Source organism: Pavona decussata, unplaced genomic scaffold, assembly GCF_977016875.1.
Source record: "Pavona decussata unplaced genomic scaffold, jaPavDecu1.1 SCAFFOLD_40, whole genome shotgun sequence".
Taxonomy (NCBI): domain Eukaryota; kingdom Metazoa; phylum Cnidaria; class Anthozoa; order Scleractinia; family Agariciidae; genus Pavona; species Pavona decussata.
This window is the reverse complement of record NW_028145462.1, coordinates 385,065-400,902: the sequence shown is the minus strand read 5'-3', so window position 1 is coordinate 400,902 and position 15,838 is coordinate 385,065. Positions and strand designations below refer to the sequence as shown.

Here is a 15,838-nt window from a genome sequence, read left to right as displayed (position 1 = left end):
CACGTCAATGATGATGTTACATTGTTTAACGTCATAGCCAGGGTACTGCTTCTTCAGCTCGAATCGCAGTGGCCCGTACTTGACCGTCTTCTCCTCGGACTTCTTTTCCTAATGCTCCACTCCACGGACAGGACATCTCCACAGCCCACACCTTCTTATTCTTGTGGCCACAAATCGAGCGTCCTCTCTGTTAGCCTTGACGATGGTGTGTTCCGCATAAACTGGAACATCCCAAAACGCTAATGACTTGAGCAGATGACTTATAGACTGGTTTGGGCACTGCACACGAGTACCAGGCAGGGACTGAATCAATTACAATTAACCTCAGATCCCTCGTCATCTCGAAGAAGAGGACTTTCAATTCAGTGCTGCGTTGTGTTTTTCTAGGTATTTAGACTGGGCCAGAGCAGAGCACCCCGCTAGCACATGCGCAAGAGTCTCAGGAGATTTCCCACACAGTCTACACGTGACGTCGCCGTGTTCTATTTATCGACGTTATTATTATTATTTCAACAAGAAAATTAACGATAGTAAAACAGCATGACGTTTCGACGACTTCATATCGTCATTGTCAAATGAGTAAAAATGGAAATAACGGAAAGGCATGATATGAAATCGTCGAAACGTCATGCTGTTTTGCTATCGTTAATTTTCTTGTTGAAATGTTTCTCCAAATCGTTTATTATTATTATTATTATTATTATTATTATTATTATTATTATTATTTTAATAAAAATAATTCTTTATTAAAATATTCCACACAAATTGCTACTTACAAGTTAAAAGTATATAAAAAAGAGCTATTAAAAACCTATTCACATTTCATTTCGATTAAAAAAAGATAATATTATTATTATTATTATTATTATTATCATTATCATTATCATTATTATTATTATTATTATTATTATTATTATTATTATTATTATTATTATTATTATTATTATTATTATTATTATTATTATTATATATCAGCAAAAGAGAAATCGTAATACTCGCCAACTAATTTACACAGAACATGACCAAGGCTTTTCTTCCACTCGAAAAGGCCGTAAAATATACATGGGCCTCTCCAGGCATTTTTGTCCAATAAAATTACCATCTTCCGGAAATTTGGAATATCCTCTCAATTTTTCGGTGACATTCACGAAAAAGATTTCGAATTCCCGAGTTTTAATATCCTGCTGAACCGTAATTATTTCATGATTCCTTGACATTTTTCCGGAAACCTCTCCAGATTCGTAGAGGAATTGCCTGTGAAACAGGCCTTTGATCTTGGACACCTAAGGGTTGCAATCCCCCTGGCGCGTAAACCTATTTACCGACGTACGTTATATTTTCAAGGGAACGTGTTTAATGTGCAAAATTGGCTTGAAGGCCATGAATACAATACCCGTCGACAATTTACAAGGACATGACAAGGAACATGAATGAACCGCTTCTTTCCCTCCGTTGTCTTCGGGCGACTTGTCAGCCATAATATCAAATTGGCTGAAAAAGAGAAAAAATACAGCCAATAGCGGTACCTCTGTACACTTTGCCGGAGGGTTGTACCATTAAGATGCACCACGAGACTTAAATTGGGCCTGCGGTTCACTTATGCTAGCTGGAGATGGTTCCGCGCTGCTTTCCGATACCTTGTCCCCGACAAGACAGTGAGGTAGAGAAAAGTTGTCCTCTAGACCATATGAGACAGACCCCTTTCGTTGGCACCTCAGTTCCACCTTACTGACTTAAACTGAGATTCAGCCATGTATATATATGACAATGAAGTCATTTTGTCTTCCATATGGTACGTTTTGGGGTTTGAGCACGCGCAGGGGCTAAAACGATATAATGACAGAAGGATGACTCGTGGTCAAACGACCTGTAGTCTTGGAGGTACCGCTAGTCTTGGACTCCTTTTACCTTATTTCATTCTTACAATTTTATTGCCGTTTTCCCGAAAATAATTGCTCCTTTGATGGATTGTTGACGTTGCTAAGAGAATAAGGTCGTCACTCGAAGAGCTCTGTGAAAGTCGTTGCTATTTTTCTGTTTTTGGCTATCAAGTTAACACTTATTACCGTGCCACGTAATGAAAATGTGAAACGTTTGCTACTAGATGATACCTTTCGCCTCTTGATGTTTGGTGACATCAATCCTAACCCTGGACCCGCGGTTTCTGCTTCGACTGCTGGTAAGATCAGTTGCCTCGTGATGAATGCCAGAAGTTAAAAAGTTTGCTCAAAGATAGCACAACAAACTGGCAATCCGTGTGTAACCTCCATCACTTCCAGGACCTGGTGTACGCCGAATACAACGACGTTTTATGCGTCAATGAGACATGAACCAAAAAATCAGCAACTCTCAAATATTTCATTCCGGCTTAACAATATTTAGGAGGGATCGGTCTGATCGAGGTGGTGAGTTCTTATCGCAATCAAAACGGCCTCCTTCAAAACTGTCAAAGAATTTAAAACTGAATCGGAGGCCGAGGTGCAACAGCTTGAGATCATTTTGCTAAAATTCGGTTACTACGCTTACTGGTCAAAGAATTTTATTCTGTTTTTGCTATAGGCCACCCAATGAAGACCCAAGTTGGATGGATGTCTTCGATAATTTTCGGCATTTGTGACCAGTTCGACATTATGGTAATTTCCGGTGATTTTAATTTGCCAGACATCCTCTGGGACTCCATTGACAGCGTATCGGGTACCGGTGTTAACGAACTAGCCTTTATTGAAACCCTCCACGACCACCTCTGGACACAACTCAACAAAAAACGCACTTGTGGCAACAACATACTTGACCTTGTATGATCACGAGCGTGCCGAACCGTGTCAATGTAACCGACACTGATTGTTTCCAAAAAATACGGGTTTTTTTACAGACCACAGCGTCATTATTTTCCAGTTTAACACTTTTATAAAAAGCCCTACCAAAAATCCTGAGATTTGTCTATGATTATGCAAAAGGAAACTTTGAGGGTCTGCTGTCAGCAATTAACCTCTCTTCGATCATAGCCAATGACGATATAAATACTGACTGGCATCAATGGAAAGACACGTTTCTTGCAGCGGTCTCTAACTATATACAGACCAAGAGGTTAAGGGACGGAATCCCATACCTTAGATGTCTGGTGCCATACTTAATTTGATCAAGAAAAAGGAATCTATGAGACAAAAGCTGAAATTATCTCCCTCGAGCCACCTAAGGGAGAAGTTTAAAAGACTTGCGCAAAACAGTTAAGCCCATGCTGCGGAACAGCCGTCATGAGAGTTCTTGGTTCCGTCGAGTCTGACCTCAACACAAACCTAAAGCGTTTTTGGTCTGTATTGAAGCTGGATTCCAAATGGCATACAATTCCTTACCGAGTCACGATGCTAATATCAGCAGTGCATTCGCTGACCCAGATGTACGCCGTTAAGATCTTCAGCTGAAAATCTTCGGGAAATAGCCTACTTCGCATCAGTCTTCGCCCATGACAATCCCTCCCCCCCCCCCCCCCCCCCATCACTGGAAGCGCTGCCAATGCACCGGCCTCTCCTGATGCTTAGTCGGAATTAACGCTCACGCTCCGTGCTCGAAACTTTTGATGTCACGAAAGCCACAGGACCTGATAAAATCCCGGCGAAACTTCTTAAGGAAACAGCCTCTGTAATTGCACTATCTCTTTGTAAGCTGTTTAACAAGTCATTAAGCACTGGTTCGTTCCCGCAAAACTGTAAGAAAGCTAACGTTGTTCCTGTTTTTAAAAAGGGTGAGGTTGAGTGCACAAAGATTTACAGGCCCATCTCCTTACCGTCACTGGTAACGAAAGTCTTGGAACGAAGTGGTAAGAGATTGTCAACATGGATTCATTAGAGGGAAATCATGCACCTCCAACCTTTTGAAAGTTTTGGGTCACGTGGGTTCGCTACCAGACGACGGAAAACAGGTGGACATGATCTATATGGATATGTCTAAGGCCTTCGATAAGGTGAACCATGGCTGTCAGCTGCAAAAGTTGCACGAGTTCGGATTTGGAGGCAGCGTCTTGCAGTGGTTTAGCTCTTACCTGATGGGTCGCTACCAAAGTGTAACAGTGCTGGGTGAAACCTCTGATCCGCTGCCTGTTAGCTCTGGAGTACCTCAGGGCTCCATTTTAGGCCCGATGATATTTCTCATCTATGTACGGCCTAACTTGCCCGATTCGGTCCTGACGAACCATGATGCTATGTTTGCCGATAACACAAAGATATATAAACAAATAAGTCTCAGGAAGATGCTGCGTACCTACAAGCTGACTTGCTTGCTGGCTAGTTGACAGACATCCTTGAAGTTACAACTGGCTGAGATTTTCATTTCTTAAAAGTCTTGCTCGCTGGCAATGAAGAGCGGGTTTTTTCCCCCAGGAACGTTAAATAGTAACCAAGTTTTACCTAGGGACACTCAGCTAGTGTTTAGTGCAACATACGACTGAGGGAGGGAGGGAACAAGGGAGGCGGGAAAAAAATGAGGGGGCTATTTTTCCCGCCTCCCTCGTTCCCCCTCCCTTCCGGGCCGATTATGCCGGCTACTCAGGCTAGCAATGGGCGGTAAGAACACGGATGCTCATTACATTAAGAGCGAAGGTGAAAATAAAATACAAAGAAAACGAAATGAAGCGGAAAGCCTTGGTGTTTTTTTTTTTATTTTCGACCATTAGCAAAAGAAAGCTCCCTCAAACATTTTGTAACTTCCAAAAATATTTTCCGAAAACCATCACCCCGTAGGGGTATGTGCTAATTATTTGGTGATTTAGCTTCAAACTGGCTTGTATGCCATCGATTAAACTAAAGTTTTTTGTTGATTGAATTTTAGTTTCTTCTTTGTGAATAAATCGAGTTATTGATGATTAGATTTTAAAAAAATTAAACTCCAACGTAGGTATCTGAGGATGACGTATCACTAAGTAGCAAAAACAAGTGAACCTCCAGACCCCTTAAAATCAAATCCAAGAAAAATTTCATGATTTATGGTCAAATTCTTTTTACATGCAAAAACTCTGTGAAAAAAAATGGACACTCGTGTCACGCTAATGTCACGCCATGTTGATTGTCCCGGGAAGACGCGTAGCGCAATTTGATTGGCCAGAACGTTTCTAACCTGTCCGCCTGTGATTGGTTGTTCACGCTCTTTGAAATGAACTGGGAATCTCCACAACATTTTATCGTGTAAACTTCACTGTGAGAATGGACGTGAAAAGGCTTTCGTTCCTTTTAGTGGCTTTATTCGCATTTTCTGCGGCTTTATCACTTGCTAACGAGAATGAAAGTGGTAGTGAAACGACAGAAACTGTGGCAGACGCCGAGGGTTTGGAAACCGAAGAACCTGCGGAAGAAAGCGGAACGAAAGACGAGCAATCTTCTGAAGAAGAGAGCAGTTCTGATGAAGTCAAAGAGGAAGACGATGTGTTGGTTCTTACTGCCAAGACTTTTGATTCTGTGGTGAAAGATAAAGATGTGATTCTAGTCGAGTTCTACGCTCCTTGGTTTGTTTTAGTTTTTAATGTTTGTTCTTTTGCGCACAATGCTGATCAATGCTGCATTCAAGTTTGTTGTTCAAATTTTATTTTTAAAGATTCAGGCAGCGTTCAATTAACTTCAAATTCTTGATTGATTTCGAGTTTCTTTACTTAAATACATTGGTAAGTTTTATTGTGAGTGGACACTATGAACCTTTGTCGAGTTTTATCAAAACGTGCTCTGCAAATATATGTGCTAGCTTTGGGATCAGCGGGTAAAATTGAAATGTTGGCATGCAAACAATCACTAGTTGATAATGCAAGATTTTTCAAAATTGATGGCTATTTAAAGTCAAATCTAGGATTCATTTTCACGATAATTGATCTGATGTAATGTCAAAAGAGACTATATAGTTAATTTTGTTACATTAAAATTTCAATTAAGGATTACAAGGCCATTGTGCAGAACCAATTATTGGTTTCCATATTTTAAAATATACACTGTATTCTGATTGCACTCTACGAAAACAAACCTCCACTAACAATTTTATTAAGTGAAAGTGCCATGTATTTTCTTTGTAACCTTTTTCTCCAAAGTTTCTTTTACTTGGTGGGTTGCACTCGACATATAAAGAGAAATGTGTTGGACCTATGTCACTTCTTACCCTCACACCTGTTTGTGTGTTTCACAGTCTCTCTTATCCCTGAAGGAAATTACAGAGTACTGTTAGTCCAGTATAGAATAACTCCAACCGATCTCTTCAGTTAAGTGGGGCATGGGACATGTACAAGAGGCCATTGTGCAGTTCCAGAAAATATCCATACTCCCCCCACGGAAGATTTTTTGTTTTGTACGCCCCTCCTCCTAAGAATTTCCAATGACTTTCCATGGGGTGGGTATGGATTTTTTTAGGAACTGCACTATTTAGAAAGGAGTCAACTCAAATTAAGTATCCTTATAGACTTAATAGAGTACATCTCTCCACTCTGATAGTTGCTTCTATTTTTATTGTTCCTATTTTGTAGGTGTGGTCACTGCAAGTCCTTAGCCCCAGAATATGCAAAAGCTGCCAAGAGAATGAAAGAGGCTATACCCCCTGTGCCATTTGCTAAGGTAGATGCTACAGTAGAATCTGATCTGGCAAAACAGTATGAGGTCAGCGGCTATCCTACTCTAAAAATATTCCGCAAGGGAACAGCATATGAGTATGATGGTCCCCGCAATGAGGAAGGTACGTTTTCTTTTTTTGCGATAAATTTATGAAATTTCTGTGCATTTTCAAATTGCTTCATTTCCATCAATTAATACCTCAGAACTCAGTCAAATAAAATATGACCCAAACACCAAGGTCGCTGTTTTCGTTTTCACACCTCTACATTCCTTTCTTCCTAATTCCTATTCTTTGTGTTTAACTAATATGTGGAAATAAAGAAACTTGAAACTTTAAAAACCTTTAAACAGGGTATTACTGCACAGAGATTAACACCAGCATCTTGAAGCCTGATTGCTGTAGAAGTGTAAAATTAATTTGATAGTCATAAAGTTAGTTTAAATAGTATAAAATTTATACAGCACAGAAATATGATTGAAAAGTCACTTAGCTTTTTTTTTTTTTTTTTTCAAGCTGTATTTGTTCACCTCGTTTTGAATCTCTCTAACTCTCAACAAGAAATAATGGTATTATTTAGCATTTTTGTGGCAAGGACAAAACCTCCTAATTTACATTGTATGACAGTCTGTCTTCCAAGATTTATCCAGAATGAACTATTGTTTGTACACCTTGTCAGATGTGATGACTACAATTTTTCAGGTTTAAAAGGTTTCAGATTTTATCAAAACTGTTAAAAGTGCCTTCAATGCAAAAAAAAAAATCAATTTGCGTATCTTAGTGGCTGTTTAAAAGAATTATTAATTTTAGTGACTGTTAAATTTAGCAAGTACATGTAATGAAATTTCCATTTTTTTCATGAAAAAAATAATTGCTGGGTAATCACTAAACTTAATGCTTTTTTAAGGAAACTGTATACAGAAGTTTGCAAACAAAAATTATGTGCGGCAAAGTGCATCACCATGGTTTCTTTAATTTGTAACAATATTATCAATGGTAGTTTCTTGTTATGTAAAGCCAAGACCAATGGTTTTAAAGTGTGGCGTTATTATAATTATCTTTTTGAAGATAGGCCATTCTCATAAATTATTGATGGTAACTTTACAAGAAAAGGGAGACACTTGTACAGTACATATTTTATTATCCATAGGCACAAGTGGTTGCTCTCGTTGTAAAACAAGTTGTAAAATAAACTTGACTTGTGCACATGACACATTACCGGGCTTAATAAATTCCACTTCATTAACACATCACGTTGTTATTCGCAACACTACATTGCTCAATTTGTTCAAATTTTCTGAGCAGTATTTTTGTTTCTTTGGTAGGTATTGTCAAATACATGAAAGAGCAATCAGATCCTAACTGGAAGCCACCTCCAGAGGCTGTGCTTACTCTCACCAAAGACAACTTCACAGATACCATCAACAGTGAATCTCTTATGCTGGTGGAGTTCTATGCTCCTTGGTAAGAATTCATTTTTCATTTTTTCACACCTCTGCACATTTTAAACCACTTTGGTGTACCAAAGCAATAAGAATAATTTTGATCCTTTTATTGGAAAGTGAGGGTTAATCTTATATTGTTTCAGATGACATTTGGTACCCCATCTTGTTCAAAGTAAATGGTTGCCAGTATCCAGCTTATAATGAAATCCTTGGGCTATGATCTTGTATTAAAAAAACAATGTTATATTTTTAATTATTAATTTTACATTCATCTAGGCTGATATAGTTGAACAATGTGACAGTGAAATGTTTCAGCAATCTAATATTAATTTATTTTTGTTTTTCAACAGGTGCGGACATTGCAAACAACTCGCCCCAGAATATGAGAAAGCAGCCAAAGAGTTGCAGGAGAATGATCCACCTATCAAGCTGGCTAAAGTTGATGCTACTGTTGAAAGTGAACTGGCTCAGAAATACGAGGTGCAGGGGTACCCCACCTTAAAAGTGTTCCGTAAGGGCAAGGCCACTGAGTACAAGGGTGAAAGAAATCAATGGGGTACGTACATGTAGCTCTCTCTGACTAGTAGGTGATTTCGTTTACTTTTTCATAGTGATTGGCAATAATTTCCAAAACGTTTGCTGGGCATTCTCACCAGCAGGAAACCTGATTGGTGTGACAAGTATTCAAGATAAATGATTTCTGGAATATGAAGGTCTTTTTTTAAGATACTGTGCAATTTGCGAGTGACTGGTGAACTTTCAATCAGAGACCTTTTAAAAACAGTCTCAAATTCAAACTTTCCAATGATTTGTATCTACAGAAAGAACAGTTTCAGAAATTTTATCAAAGGTTACTTGGATTTGTGAATAAACGGCTATTATTATTATTATTATTATTATTATTATCTCTCAAAAAATCCATTGTTGCAAATTTGATGCGTCAATAAATTATGGTATGCCATATACCATTTCTTTGCATCTTTATCATGTATTGCTGTGGATGATTAATAGTTCTACATGTGCCTTGTGTACTAACATGTTTGAATGCTCGTGGTTTGGGAGCTAGATCTCTCATGTTGTATACCTTTAAGGGCCTTGCTTTTCTACAAAATGTTGAAGGCAGAAATATTGCTGAAGTAAATTGTGCATGTTGGAAGCAAGATCATGTTTTTGAACCAGGCCATAATCATTGTTTCTTCCAAGATACAAACTTAGTTTGCTTCTGAACCATATCTATGACGTTCCACAATTCACTTTCCTCTGAAGATGACTTCCACTCAGGTTGTCGAAACGTCAGTCAAAGACACCCCATCTGACAGTCCTTCCCAGGACTACACTCACACGGATGATCATAATTTGCGTACTTAAAACAGTTATGTATTTCTTAGTTATACATGGCTGTAAGTGAAAATATTAAATATAATTATATTATTTTATTGTGTACTTCCAGGTATTTCAAGTTATATGCGTGGTCAGGTGGGCCCAAGTTCCAAGATCATGTCTTCACTCAAATCAGTCACCAACTTCATGAAAGAAAGAGATGACCTGGTTATCATTGGATTCTTCGAAGGTGAAGGTGACAAGTTGTTGGAGCAGTATTTGGAAGCCAACAACGACATCAGAGATGATTATGCTTTCGCGCACACATTTGATCCTGCAGCTAAAAAACACTTTGGCATCACACAGAGCTCCATCGTGTTGTTTCACCCAGAAAAGTTCAGGTCAAAGTTTGAAGATAAGCAAATTGTGTTTAAGGTGAGAGTGAGGAATAACTTTAAAATAACGCACAATCTGGACTTGAACCATCCAAAAGAATCCTAATTCTCCTTTTGTTTCACAAGCGAATACAAGACAATTTGAAAGGAGAATGTAGCAATTTATCCGAATTATGCACTAGACAAATTTACAAAAAAGTTATGTCAGTTCTTTTCTGTGCCTCATTATTTTCACGTCTAAATAAATTGTTTCTTGTTGTTATTGTTGTTATTATTACTAGTCTACTTCTTAACAAATTGTCAATAAATTCTCTGAAATCAGCCATATCACGGAACGTAAACGAAGATGTCAGAAAGTATCCTCCCACGCAGACGTTTTTGGGGGTTCGTCACGCGTTCCTGCCCCACGAACGGCAGGGGAAGGAGGGACGAACCCCTAAGAATGTCTGCGTGGGAGGCTAGTCAGAAAGCGACGCTCAGCCTGGTACAAAAAGAAACAAAACTGTCAACCCAATAAAGTAATCCCCAGAATATCATAGCAACGTGAATCCCTCTTATTGCACTTTCCTGGAGTGCTGTTTAGTTTTAAACATTGATTTTACTGTTTTATTTTACATCAGGGCAAAGGTCCCAAACCAGCAGACCTTCAGAAGTTTTATGAAGACAACCGTATTCCACTTGTGGGTCAGATGAACTCTTATGATCAGCAAAAGAAATACACCAAGCGCCCTCTGTGTGTGGTCTACTACGATGTGGACTTCAGTTTTGAACAGCGCACAGGTGGGCTAGGGATTTATTTGTACTCAACGATCAGTTGTTTAGTTCTAGTGTCTCTGGTTGCGTTTAGATCAGTGATGGTCTCTTTGAATACCCCAGATTGGGTTGCGAGATCACTTGGGCCTCCTATATACATGTGCGTTTTCATTCATTCTTATATGAAACCGGTCATATTTTAGGGGAAGTGTCATGGGGTTTTTGTTAAAAATGGTGAGATAAGGTCTACCTTTACTTAGCCACAAAATAATTCTAGAACAATAAGAGGAAAGAAATCAACTCAATTCTTGAAAGGAAAAACTCATGATCTGTTCTAGTGCATTTCGGGAAGTTGAGAAACGTTAGCCTAATTAACATTTTTCAACTTTCAATCCATTCCGGCCTACTCTGTCTCTTGCCAGAGGAACTAACAGTTTTATTGCTCTGGGGTGTATAACAAAACTGGACAATAAGTTTTTTGTTTCTGTTGACAGACAAACATTTTTGGGTTTTGAAATGACATCAAATTCGCGTGATACTTCCCCCCTCCCATATACATGTGTGTTTCCATTCATTCTTATATGAAAACGGTCATATTAAACCCAAATGATCTCAAAGTGCCTAAACTGAAGGGTTTTTTCCCCTTTTGTCTTTTGTCTGTATCTTTGTGACCTCAAGAGAGGAAAAACGTACAAGGCCGAGACTTTGAAGCGTTGGCTCTCCTCACCCCCCCCCCCCCCCCCTTACCTATAGGTGCGTGCTGAGACGAGCGAAAACGGAGGTTTTCGAAGAAGGATGACGTAACGTCTTCGGAAAATGCTTTGAGAAATTTTTATTGTTACCGTGTGTCCAGTAAAAAACCAGCCAAAATTTGTACTTGGCACCAAATGGAAGCCATTTTAAAACACGCTTTGAAATCTCCATTTTGTCTCCTGCTGAAAGATTTTCTTTTCCCGAGTTTGCCTGTGTTACTGACTGCAAAATACATCTTGAACTTCCATCTTTCATCTGTTGTTTGTGCGGTTAGTGGGTTGAAAAAAATTCCTGCGATTTTCTCGGCCCTAAATTACATTCGATAAGAACGAAATGCGAGGTATAGTGAGGTGTAGAAGCTGTTTTTAAAGGCCGTATGCCGAGTTAGTTGATCCTGATCGACTTTTTTCTTCTCCCTAGCTACCCAGTACTGGCGGCAGAAGGTCCTGGAGGTTGCTAATGACCACCGTGACGTCACATTTGCCATCGCCAGTGAGCAGGAATTTGAGCAACAGCTGAAGGACTTAGGATTGGATGATTCAGGAGAGGAAATAAATGTTGGATGCTTTGACGATAAGGACAGGAAATACAGAATGGATCCTGACGAGGAATTTAGCGAGGACAGTCTGCGGGAATTTGTAGAGAACTTCAAAGAAGGTAAGATCTAAAACACGCTTTTTTTTTTCTTTCAGGCACGCGGTATGCACACACGCGGGTTTGCCGGGATACAGACGGGCAGGCTTGCCGGTAAATGTTGTTTTAAAACACGGTGAAAGAGCATGACAATCTACGGCTGTGCACTTTACCACAATACCTTGCGAACCTAACAGCCAGTAGGCACATAGAAAGCCATATTTTTTTGGCGAAATTCGTCCCTCAATGACAACATTGTGTATGCTAGGTTTGAAGTTTTTAGAACTTTTCTGTGCGCTTTTATGAGCGTTTTTAAGGGTTTTCGTTTGCTAAGAATGGATAAAGTCGCCATTTTTTTCCGCACGGTGGAGTAGAACTTGTACACAAAACTTGGTTTCCAGAATCGATCAAATATTTACCTGTAGATATTTAGTGTTGTGTCTATTGTGCTTGCGTTCGATTAGCCATGACAAAGAACCCTTTTTGTTGACGGCACTTGTGCTTGTGTCAGCATGAAAACGGGAGAGCGATTGTTCAAAGTAGGGTTTAGTTAACCCGGGGTAGTATCAGATTGTTAAATTCAGTTTTATAGCTCAACCGTGTGGGTTTCTGTAAGTTATTTTTGTTCTACATTTTTACTCTGGCTACTCTCAAACTTAAAGCGAAAATTATCAGTTGATATCCTATTCAACAAGAGAAACAGAAGCACCAACTGAGCCCAGGATTGTTAAGCCTGTGGTCTCATGAAGATTTATCAAACTCCGGATGGATAAGATATGAGAAAATTTCACCTTTTAAATACAAACTCTCGCCCTCTGTTAATAAGAGAGCTTTAGCAACGACGGCGACGGCAACGAGAACGTCAAACTGAACAGCAATAGGCTTAATAACCAAAACAAGAACTCTGCACGTGCATTGCAAGTTTTGGTGCATTTCTTTGCCGTCACCGCACGACTAGGACGTGAAATTTCCCGATGGCACGTTTTATGGAGGACGTAAACACACTACGATGAATTTGTTTTCTCTTTCCGGCAAACTTGGGTGCGGTCTCCAAGAATTCAACTCCGGGAAATTTTTTCACCTACCTTTGACATAAAAAGCAAATTGGGCTAATCGCGACGACATTTGAAAAAAAAAAAACAGAATTCAGTTTAATAGTGACGTTTTCGCTGCCGTCGCCGTCATTGTTGCAAATGCTCTCTAATTAACAGAGGGCGAGAGTTTGTATTTAAAAGGTGAAGTTTTCTCAAATCTTATTCTCGTCAATCATTGGCCTTCCCACATGATTTACTCTCTTGACAGATAACTGACAAAACATTTTCGTTTTCCTTCGCAGGAAACGTCAAAGCACAAGTGAAGTCACAGCCTGTACCAAAGAAAAACACGGGTCCCGTAACAGTTGTCGTGGGAAAAACATTCGAAGACATTGTGATGGATCCCCAAAAGGATGTTCTGATTGAGCTTTATGCTCCGTGGTGCGGTCACTGCAAAGCGCTAGAACCCACGTACAAGAAACTAGGAAAGCGATTTAAAGATGAGCCCAACGTGGTCATCGCTAAGATGGACGCTACAGCCAACGACATTCCTCCTGGTTACACGGCGGAAGGATTCCCCACCATCTACTTTGCACCGGCAAATGACAAGAAAAACCCGGTCAAATACGAAGGCGAGCGAGCACTTGACGATTTTGTGAAATTTCTAAAGGAAAAGGCGACGGTCTCGCTGAAAAAGGCCAAAGAAGAACTTTAAAATTATTCTAGGTAGTAAACATTTGTAGTATTTTACATCCGTCACATAATCAACAAAACATTCACAGTTTTGGAGCTGAGCCTGTCTTTGCTTTTCGCTAATGAATTGCGAGGCACGAGCGCGCGAGAGATTTTCCACGCGTGTTTCCCTCATTTGCGCGCGTCTTGCTCCTCGCGCAACCTAAGGGTTAATAAGGGGAGTTCTTATAGTCTAACTTATCGAAGGTATAAAAATATAGAATCTTGCAATTCCACTTCATTGAAAGAGAGCCATATTTTTTCATTGTCTCTTCCCTCTCGCCAGTACTGAAATTCTGTATTTCAGCGATTCAGTTTCGCGTTTTGAAAAAAAGAAAATAATTGCTAAATAAAGACCATGATGCCTTACTGTTTTGCGTCTTTGTTCTGTAAAATTTCAATGTGGGAAGCTCGCTACAAATGTGTGCAGTTAAAAGGTCTTTAAAAAGTACACATTCGAGACCAACTATTGAAGACCTATGAAAACCAAAGTTGATCGGAGCTGTTTGAATAGTGTATTTACTTCAAATTTAAAGATGGAATGGCAAATAATTACCCAGTTCAGGTAGCATTTTATCGTCCACCTTGTGATAAAACAGGCGTTTCCAATTTCGCTAATTCTGAATTCCGCGAAAGTAAAAGAAGATTAATAGGCAAGTTATTGCACTTGCTAAGATGTGTACAATTCACGTGCAAACTTCGAAAATCACACCGACCGTAGTGTTGTCACACGGGACAGTTTTACCTGCAACTTGACGCGACGCCTTCGAGACAAAAGTGCTCACAAAATTGCGCATGTCACATCTAGCAGAAACTTGCCTCAAAACTGATACGTTGCAGCGCGTAGCATGTTTCCGGCGACTTGCAACGCATTGCTTTCGTTAGTATTACGTTGCAACTTGTAGAAAAAAAATTCCACGTACAACAGCGCTGGCCTTACTCAAATTCTATTACTTTGTTACTCGTTATGCAAAACAATAGGGAAATTTAGTAACGGCGACGGCAGGGAGAACGTCACTATTAAAATGAATTTGCGTTTTTTGAAACGTCGTCGCAATTATTCCAACTTGCTTTAAATGTCAAATGTATGTGAAATTTCCTGGAGATGAATTCTTGGAGAGCACACCCAAGTTTAGAAAGAGAAAGAAAATTCTTCGTGTGTTTACGTCCTCCATAAAACGTGCCATCAAGAAATTTCCTAGTCGTGCAGTGACGGCAAAGAAACGTACCAAAAAGTGTAATGCACGTGCTTTTTTGAAGTTCTCGTTGCCGTCGCGTTGCTAAAACTCCTTATTTATAACTTGATAAAAACGCCTGTTACCTCTAGCTAATTCGACGCACGAGCTGAGTACATATGTTTGAATTGGTGAAAAATAGAGCAAAACATTCGTAACTTTGGCGACCGTTTGTCATTAAGGGGGTAGTGATTTGTAACTGAAAGAGTATAATTTGTTTTGATTGTATACATTTTAACAGTATTTTTTTCGATGTTCTCCAGCTGTTCAAAATTAAATAAATATGAGATGTTACCACCCTAAGGGCCCGGAAGACCATCCTAGTTGACTTAAAAATGTATAGCTATATTAGCTTTTACATGAAGTTTCACCATTTAGAGCAACAGTGGAGACTATCAAGGCCTTGGCAACGTGACAAAAGATTGTCACTTAGCTATACCACTGATCACGTAGTTACTTGATTTTTAGCTTACTCGGGGCTAGCTGTCGCAGTTTGTTCGTTATCTTATATAAACTTTCGCGCGTTTTCTTCGATAGTTAAAATCAATATACTACTATACTGATACTACCAAGCCCAGTACCAATTTTGTCTCTGATATCCGAAGATATAGACAAGGTAACACCATTTAATAAGGCTTTGTAGCACGATTAATTTTTTTTTTCGGCTTACTTGTTCATTTGCATTAACACTTGAAGATTGCAAACTGGTGGCTCTATAGTCTTGAGGGATGCTTTTTAGATAACTTGTTTCATTGAAGAAAAATTTCAATTTATAGAATTTATACAGACAAAGAAGTCTAGACGTTTATATTTCCTCAATTTTGTCTTTCTTTCAAACGTGTTAATATCCACACCATCACGCCGTGCATATAACGAATTTTGACCAAGTCTTGACGGAGAATTTATTGTTCAGTAATATATATTTTCTTGGATATATAGATAATGATAAATCGTACTTATAA

At 39.2% G+C, this 15,838-nt stretch overlaps 1 protein-coding gene across 1 annotated transcript; it reads left to right on the top strand.

Moving 5' to 3' along the window:
* The first annotated feature begins 5,156 nt into the window (after nt 1-5,156).
* On the top strand, nt 5,157-14,010 carry LOC146483028 (protein disulfide-isomerase A4-like). Its single transcript, XM_085106387.1, has 8 exons — nt 5,157-5,494; nt 6,494-6,699; nt 7,902-8,040; nt 8,372-8,577; nt 9,472-9,776; nt 10,357-10,516; nt 11,663-11,899; nt 13,212-14,010. Exons 1-8 carry the CDS (start codon nt 5,196-5,198, stop codon nt 13,622-13,624), a joined length of 1,965 nt encoding a protein of 654 aa, XP_084962513.1. The 5' UTR covers nt 5,157-5,195; the 3' UTR covers nt 13,625-14,010.
* The last annotated feature ends 1,828 nt before the right edge of the window (nt 14,011-15,838 follow it).

Bases quoted from the DNA above. Each gene is read 5' to 3' on its own strand.
- LOC146483028 (XM_085106387.1), top strand. From the start codon at position 5,196: ATGGACGTGAAAAGGCTTTCGTTCCTTTTAGTGGCTTTATTCGCATTT. The intron at 6,700-7,901 runs GTACGTTTTCTT...TTTCTTTGGTAG, and splicing joins TGGTCCCCGCAATGAGGAAG to GTATTGTCAAATACATGAAA. The intron at 11,900-13,211 runs GTAAGATCTAAA...TTTCCTTCGCAG, and splicing joins TGTAGAGAACTTCAAAGAAG to GAAACGTCAAAGCACAAGTG.